This window comes from Amia ocellicauda, chromosome 1, assembly GCF_036373705.1.
Source record: "Amia ocellicauda isolate fAmiCal2 chromosome 1, fAmiCal2.hap1, whole genome shotgun sequence".
NCBI classification, from domain to species: domain Eukaryota; kingdom Metazoa; phylum Chordata; class Actinopteri; order Amiiformes; family Amiidae; genus Amia; species Amia ocellicauda.
The window spans coordinates 64018215-64026949 of NC_089850.1; the positions used below are offsets into that span (position 1 = coordinate 64018215).

An 8735-nucleotide genomic window follows, 5' to 3' on the forward strand; every position below is an offset into this window, starting at 1 on the left:
GGGGGGGTGGAGGGGTGAGTGAATACAAAGAGACACTGTGAAAGAGAGAGAGAGTGAGAGAGACAGAGAGAGAAAAGGAGAGAGACAGATTCATATATACATAGAGAGAGAGGAGCAGAGTTACCTTGAAAGTATTCAAGGTGAAAATGACAGTGATAATGGCAGCGAGCGAAAGAGGGGAATGAGAGAGGGGGGAGTGGGAGGGAAGAGAAAGAACAAATAGAAAAAGAGAGAGACAGAGACAGGGGAAGAGAGAGAGAGACTCTTATTTCATCTCTGTGGAAGCCTGGCCCAGGACGGCCTAGTCTCGTCGGCACAGCAGGGGACTTTCCTGAGTAGCTTGCCCAGGGGAGGGGCACCTGCTGCAGCCGCAGACCCACAGGGGGAGGAGGGGGGATGGAAATTCCTGACAACACAGAACAGAACAGGGAATTATTGTACTGAGTCTGTTTATTCCACAGGAGAAAGAGAGAGAGAGAGAGAGAGAGAGAGAGAGAGAGAGAGAGAGAGGGAGAGAGAGAAGGAAAGGCTGTATCAGTGTGTCAGTCTGTCAGTCAGTCAGTGTGTCAGTCAGTCAGTCAGGGTGTCAGTGAGTCAGACACTGTGTCAGTGTGTCAGTCAGTTAGTCAGTCTCTCCCTCCTACATCTACACCTCAATCTTCCCTCCCTCCATCTCTCATTCTCTCCATTTACTCAGTCTCCCACACACCAAACCACAACCCCCCCACAACCTCTCTCTCTCTCTCTCTCTCTCTCTCTCTCTCTCTCTCCTTCTACCCACTTCTCCCATCCTGAACAAATGTGTGGCCCTTATATAATGTGTTTTAAATCTGCCAGTCTGTAAACCTATCAGTCAATATATTGCAGAATTCAAAATATCAAATCAATATAAAAATCTAAAGACTACAAATATGTTCATATATTTTAAATATATCACACAGGGTCTCTACCGTGTTTTAGACTTGTATATTAAAGACACATATCTGTGTCTCCCCTCCCTCTCTCTCTCTCTCTCTCTCTCACACACACACATTTGTTTAACATTGGAAGGTGGATTGGTGTTATTATATTGCCAATTAAATCTCATGGTTTTAAATGCTTGTATAATTGTGTGTAGATCGATGAACTGATTGAAAGAAAGTAAGTCTGAAAGTCAAAGTCTCTCTCTCTCTCTGCCTTCCTCTCTCCTTCTCTTACAGTGTCGCACAACGCTAAACGATTTCACAACTGGTACTAAATATGGAGAGGGAGAGAGAGAGAGGGAGACAGAGGCAGAGAGAGGGAGAGAGAGGGGTTTTTAGGTTAGATACAGTGATTTATTATCTTCAGTATATACAGTCATCAACACACCCATTACAGCAATAATGACAGCAGCCACAACAACAGCAACAACAACAACAATAATTATAATAATTAGCCCCTATAATCCCATATCAACTCTCTGTATCTCCTCTCTACCCCCCTCCTATATTTTCTCTCCTGTCTCCCCTCACCCCATCCCTCCTTCTATCTCTCCCCTCTCTCCTCTCCTCTTCACTCTCTCTATTGCCTCTCTCCCCTCTCTCCTCTCCGCTCTATCGCCTCTCTCTCCCTCTCCCTCGGCCGGTCAGCAGGGTGTAGTAGAAGGGGTTGACCGCAGAGTTCCCGTAAGTCAGAGCAGTCAGCACCCTGTTGACCGTCACCTGGGTGGCCGGGGTCAGCGTGTCCAGCCGCTCAGGGCAGTACAGGGGCAGCAGCTGCCACAGCCAGAAGGGAAGGAAGCAGACCCAGAAGGTCAGCACGATGGCCAGCACCAGGACCACAACTTTGGGCCGAGGCCTGGAAACAGGGTAGGCCCGGAGAGAAGCCTGGGACTGGGAGTGCCAGTAGAGCCGGGCCAGGGCGGCGTACAGGCAGCCAATGCACAAGCCGGGGCCCAGGATGCTGGTGCAGAACAGGACAGACAGGTAGGCCTTGGAGCTCTGCTCGTCCCAGGCTGGGACACACAGGCGCCCCGCCTCCTCTCCCTCCCCGGTGCCCTCCCGGTCCGCCTCCTCCAGGTGCAGCGTGACCATCATGGGCAGGCTGAGCACCAACGCCAGGCCCCAGGCCAGGCCGAGGCGCAGGGAGCCGTGTCCCGGGGAGGTGGACGTCTCCAGCGGCCGGGACACGGCCCGGTAGCGGTCCAGGCTCATGCTGGTCAGCGTGAAGATGGAGGCGTGCAGCGTGAGCAGGTCCAGGCTGAGCAGCACCCGGCAGCCCGGCTCCCCGAACAGCCAGTGGGGTGAGAGGCTGGCGGCCACAATGAAGGGTGCAGTAGACAGGTACAGCAGGTCGGCCAGGGCCAGGCTGAGGACCTGCAGGTGCAGGGAGGGGGCGGGGGACCGCGGGAGCCGCACGGACACCCACTTCCTGGTCCTGCTCCCGTGTGCGTGTGCGTGTGTGTGCTTGTGCAGCAGCAGCCACAAGGTGTACAGGTTGCCCGCGATGCCGCACACACACAGCAGGGACAGGAGCAGCGAGAAGGAGAGGGTGGAGGGGAGGCCCGGGGACGGGGCGAGGGAGGGCGAGGGCGAGGGCAGGGAGAGGTTCATCGGGGACAAGGCCCGGCGCGAGGCATGGAGAGGGGGAGGGAGCTGAGAGAGAGAGAGAGAGAGAGAGAGAGAGAGAGAGAGAGAGAGTGCTGTGTTATTATGTGTGTGTAGAGCAGGCACTTTGTCAGTCAGTCAGTCAGGCAGTGTATCAGTCAGTCAGACAGGCAGTGTATCAGACAGTGTGTCAGTCAGTCATTCAGGCAGTGTGTCAGTCAGTGTGTCAGTCAGTCAGTCAGTGTGTCAGTCAGTCAGCCAGTGTGTCAGTCAGTGTGTCAGTCAGTCAGTCAGGCAGTGTGTCAGTCAGTGTGTCAGTCAGTCAGGCAGTGTGTCAGTCAGTCAGGCAGTGTGTCAGTCAGTGTATCAGTAAGTGTATCAGTCAGACAGTGTGCCATTCAGTGTGTCTGTCAGTCACTTATTATTAGATATTATTATTAGTAGTAGTCATAAATAAATAAATACAATTAGTACCAGCAGTAATATTATTGCATTATGAAGTTCCACACTATTACTACCAATATTACTAAGACTGCTGTGTAATTAATCATAATATTAATAATAATAGATACTATGTCAAAATTTCTAAACATTCTAATTCTAATTCTAATGTTAAAGCTAATACTAATACTATGAAGAGTTCAATTATAAAATATGTATTCTATAATCCCGTTTTACTGCTGGTACATTATCATATTATTATTATTATTATTATTATTATTATTATTATTATTATTATTATTATTATAAGACATTTAAAAACGGTTTCAATAAACATTAATAAACACCTTTCCGTTTATTTTTTGTACTACAATTATTCCGACAACGATGTATAGTAATGATAAGAAGAAGTGCCTTACCGTTCAATTCAAATCTTAATTCAATTCCAGGTTACGGTTGTCGGATTTCCCGAACGTCGCGACTCTGTCTGTCTTTCTCTCTCTTTCTCTCTTTCTCTCGGAGATAGAGACGGGGTGGTCGTCTTTAAACTGATATGATTATTAAAAATATCAGATCAATTAATTAAGTCGCTGTGTGACCGCGCGGCCAGATTCTCAACTTTACAACTACTGCGACGCCCCTCTCTCTCTCTCTCTCTCTCTCTCTCTCTCTCTCTCTCTCTCTCTCTCTCTCTCTCTCTCTCTCTCTCATCCCCCTCTCGCTCACTCCCTTTCTCTCCCCCGTCCGTCTGCAATCTATTTTTCAGCTGTCACCCCCGCAACCCTTCTCTCCCTCTCTGCTTGTCTATACAAAGGGTATCGTATTTGTACTGTGCTCTAGTGATGTAGTGTAAGACACTGTGTTGCACTAAACTGTATTGCACTATGCTGTATTGTACTGTATTGTAATTTAACTGTGCTATATTGTACTGTATTTAGTTTTCAATCAATCAATCAATTTGTATTTCTATAGCGCCCTTCGCAGGTTATCAACAGAGCTCTTTACAGACTGGTAAACATACAACAAACGTACAGCAAAATAAACAATACATAAATAATACAATAAAAACTGATCTAAAATAAAGTAAATTAACATTTAAATAAATAAACCATTAGGCACAGAGGAGAGAAAAACAAAAAAAATATTGTATTAGAAAACGATTGTATGCCAACAGCCAATCAGCTTGCAGATCTCTATAATGCGCACTGGGCCGGTGAAATGCCCAACTATAAGTTCAATAGAATTAAACACAACAAAATAAATCAATACGCGCACGGGGCCACTGAGCCCCAAAACCAGCCAATCAAAGTGCGGCACTGTTTCAGTTCCAGCCAATCCACTCCCTGCAGCTTGAATGAAGCCCCGCCTCCAGCAAAAAGTTCCGACGGGACAGGGACTGTTCAGACTGTGACGTCACTTTCTCTTTGTCCAGATCAACTGTAGGAAAGACTAACGACACTCACACGAATATTTGAGCAAAATAATAATAACAATACGTTTCTGTATGTGTGTCGTTTTCATCATTCAAATTAAGCTGGAACTATTTTTCTCAGCGGAAGGTTATTGGCCAAAATATCAGAAAATCAAGGTATATATAGGTTTATAAATATATTCAATTTAAAAAATAAACAAATCAATGGTTTTCTAACAGCAATGGAGCCTCTCCGTGCGGCTCTAACGGGTGAGAGATGCTCGCCTCGGCTCGGGCATCACGTTAGAGTCGCTCAACAGCTCTACTAATTAGGTTGAGTCAATTAATTACCGGCTGCAATTAACTAAGAAACTACTGCTGCTACACAAAACTATTTATACTACACAACATACTGCACTATACTACTGATACTACACTACTGTACCACTGATACCACACACACACTACACTCATTTGGGAAAAGACAAAACCCACGGTGACGCCATTTTAGAGGCACAGAGAGAGACGAAGGAGACGGAGGGAGGGAGGGAAGAGGAGGGGAGAGAGAGTGGGGGAGGAGGAACCAGAAAGACAGAAAGAGAGAGAGAGAGAGAGAGAGAGAGAGAGAGAGAGAGAGAGGGAGGAGGAGAGAGAGAGAAAGAGAGGAGGGGAGGGAGGGGAGCATACCTATCCTGGTGGGGTGTGAAGAATGTGAACAAATACCTGTCACTGCCCTGCCAAATTAGGAGAGAGAGGGAGAGAGAGGGAGAGAGAGGGAGAGAGAGAGATGCCAGATGAAATTACATTGCATGTGATTTTGTTTCTGTCTCTCTCGCTCTCAGGGCTGTAGTATTAGGAACAAGGAAGACATATGTTTTAGACAGGGGTTCCCAAAGTGCTGCCTGGGGGCCAAATGTGGTCCCCCAAAGCTGATCTTCAACCACCCCTTTTTTGAACCTTTACTTTATTTTTATACTTTCTGAAAACATTCTGTTACAAATCGCACATGTAATTTGGGGTAAAATAATAAAACAACAATTAAAGTTAATACATGTTCCCTAACAAATGTATAGGAAATAAAAAGGTATGGGATTCAGGACATTCATTGGGTGGTTTATTTTCTACTGCAGCCCCCCATTCCACGCAACCTCCAGAAATTGGCCTCCATCACCAGACACTGGGAACCCCTGATTTAGAATACATTGCAGTTAAAATACATAGAGAAAATAATGTATAATATATTTTACATACTATAATATACTGGATATATGGTATTCCATTTTATATATATATAGCAAATACTATCATTGTTGTATTTGAAAACTAAATGCGTGTTGTGTCTCGCTCATTGTCACAATGCTAGTCTGAAGTGGAAAAGACTCAGGTCAACCTTTGAGATCCACTCCAGTGCAGATCTGTGCTCCAGGCCGCCCTCAGTGGAGCGTCTGGGATCACTGATCCGAGGGTCTGAGGACACGACACATTTTAAAACAATACACTTTGTATATTTTACAAGTAAATTCTTAATAAACATGATTTATTGTTGAAGTCTTACAAGACATATTCACAGTATAATATACATACACTAGTACTGTTATACACTCACCTAAAGGATTATTAGGAACACCTGTTCAATTTCTCATTAATGCAATTATCTAACCAACCAATCACATGGCAGTTGCTTCAATGCATTTAGGGGTGTGGTCCTGGTCAAGACAATCTCCTGAACTCCAAACTGAATGTCTGAATGGGAAAGAAAGGTGATTTAAGCAATTCTGAGCGTGGCATGGTTGTTGGTGCCAGACGGGCCGGTCTGAGTATTTCACAATCTGCTCAGTTACAGGGATTTTCACACACAACCATTTCTAGGGTTTACAAAGAATGGTGTGAAAAGGGAAAAACATCCAGTATGCGGCAGTCCTGTGGGCGAAAATGCCTTGTTGATGCTAGAGGTCAGAGGAGAATGGGCCGACTGATTCAAGCTGATAGAAGAGCAACTTTGACTGAAATAACCACTCGTTACAACCGAGGAATGCAGCAAAGCAGTTGTAAAGCCACAACACGTACAACCTTGAGGCGGATGGGCTACAACAGCAGAAGACCCCACCGGGTACCACTCATCTCCACTACAAATAGGAAAAAGAGGCTACAATTTGCACAAGCTCACCAAAACTGGACAGTTGAAGACTGGAAAAATGTTGCCTGGTCTGATGAGTCTCGATTTCTGTTGAGACATTCAGATGGTAGAGTCAGAATTTGGCGTAAACAGAATGAGAACATGGATCCATCATGCCTTGTTACCACTGTGCAGGCTGGTGGTGGTGGTGTAATGGTGTGGGGGATGTTTTCTTGGCACACTTTAGGCCCCTTAGTGCCAATTGGGCATCGTTTAAATGCCACGGCCTACCTGAGCATTGTTTCTGACCATGTCCATCCCTTTATGACCACCATGTACCCATCCTCTGATGGCTACTTCCAGCAGGATAATGCACCATGTCACAAAGGTCGAATCATTTCAAATTGGTTTCTTGAACATGACAATGAGTTCACTGTACTAAACTGGCACCCACAGTCACCAGATCTCAACCCAATAGAGCATCTTTGGGATGTGGTGGAACGGGAGCTTCGTGCCCTGGATGTGCATCCCACAAGTCTCCATCAACTGCAAGATGCTATCCTATCAATATGGGCCAACATTTCTAAAGAATGCTTTCAGCACCTTGTTGAATCAATGCCACGTAGAATTAAGGCAGTTCTGAAGGCGAAAGGGGGTCAAACACAGTATTAGTATGGTGTTCCTAATAATCCTTTAGGTGAGTGTATATTTAGCAGGCTACTTAACATATGACCTATTTATAAGTGGACATATATTTATGCATATATGATCTATTTAATAGAATAGCATACATACATGTGTAAATAAGTTATAGTATATAAAATAAGATATAAGTTGAAATATATATATGAACAAATTATAATATTCCTAATATATTTAAGTTATATTAATCAATATATTTCAAAATATATAACAATATCAGTTTAAAAATATGATTATAATATTAAATAGTATATATTAAGCATATATTTAATATATATCATTATAAATGACATTTACTAAACCAGCAAATATTGATACATAAAAGTATATTTTGACCATATATTATCAAATATACTAATTAAATTTATAAAATAATTCAATACTAATATTATCTATTTCAAAAATGTTTGATTTTTTTATGGAGAGAGAGAGAGAGAGAGAGAGAGAGAGAGAGAGAGAGAGAGAGAGAGAGAGAGAGAGAGAGTTCACCGCCGCCTCCACTCGGCCACTTCATTAATTTAATTAGCGCAGAATGACAAATTGACTCTCTGCTCTATCCAGGACTCCTCCCCCCACCATCTCATCCCTGTATCTTAATTAAAGGGGAGGACATTTCCTCAATATTAACGTGCTGCCCTTGATTAACGCGCCTGGAATTAATTATTGACTGTTACCGTGTTCATCACTGTAATATGGACATGACCATAACCGAGGAACAGTGACACACGGACAGACAGTGTAGTAGTCAGACAGTGTGTCAGTCAGTGTGTCAGTCATTCAGTGTGTCAATCAGTGTGTCAGTCAGTAAGTCAGTGTGTCAGTCAGTCATTCAGTCAGTCAGTCAGTGTGTCAGTCAATGTGTCAGTCAGTGTGTCAGTCAGATCAGGATGCTGAGAGTGAACATGAGAGAGAGCTTATGATAGGAGTAGAGAGGCAGAGTAATATATCTCCACCTTGTGGACAAAAAGTATATAGATATATAATTATATTTACTGTTCTACTACACTGTTACTACAGCACAGCCCCTACTGGAACAGCACTGCTCTACTACACTGTTACTACAGCACAGCCCCTACTGTCACAGCACTGCTCTACTACACTGTTACTACAGCACAGCCCCTACTGTCACAGCACTGCTCTACTACACTGTTACTAAAGCACAGCCCCTACTGGAACAGCACTGCTCTACTACACTGTTACTACAACACAGCCCCTACTGGAACAGCACTGCTCTACTACAGTGTTACTACAGCACAGGCCCGTATTAGTAGAGCACTCGTCTCTGTCTCTGCGCTGGCAGCGGGTCCCATTGATTGCTGGCTGCTCAACACTGGCAGCCCGTGATCTGCGCCTGCAGCTCATCCCAGTGTTGTGCGCTTTGGCAAAACCAAAGAAAGAGGTCATGGCAATAAAGCTCAATTTAAATTTGACTTTGAGAGAGAGAGAGAGAGAGAGACAGAGAGAGAGAGAGAGAGAGAGTACATAGGTCATGCCAGTA

The 8735-nt window shown here is 44.5% G+C and overlaps 1 protein-coding gene across 1 annotated transcript; it reads right to left on the reverse strand.

Annotated features, from left to right (window-relative positions):
* Nucleotides 1-480: 480 nt before the first annotated feature.
* On the reverse strand, nucleotides 481-3977 carry uts2r3 (urotensin-2 receptor 3). Its single transcript, XM_066721706.1, has 2 exons — nucleotides 3428-3977; nucleotides 481-2615 (listed from the first exon to the last, which is right to left on the reverse strand). Exon 2 carries the CDS (start codon nucleotides 2571-2573, stop codon nucleotides 1575-1577), a length of 999 nt encoding a protein of 332 aa, XP_066577803.1. The 5' UTR covers nucleotides 2574-2615; nucleotides 3428-3977; the 3' UTR covers nucleotides 481-1574.
* Nucleotides 3978-8735: the final 4758 nt, after the last annotated feature.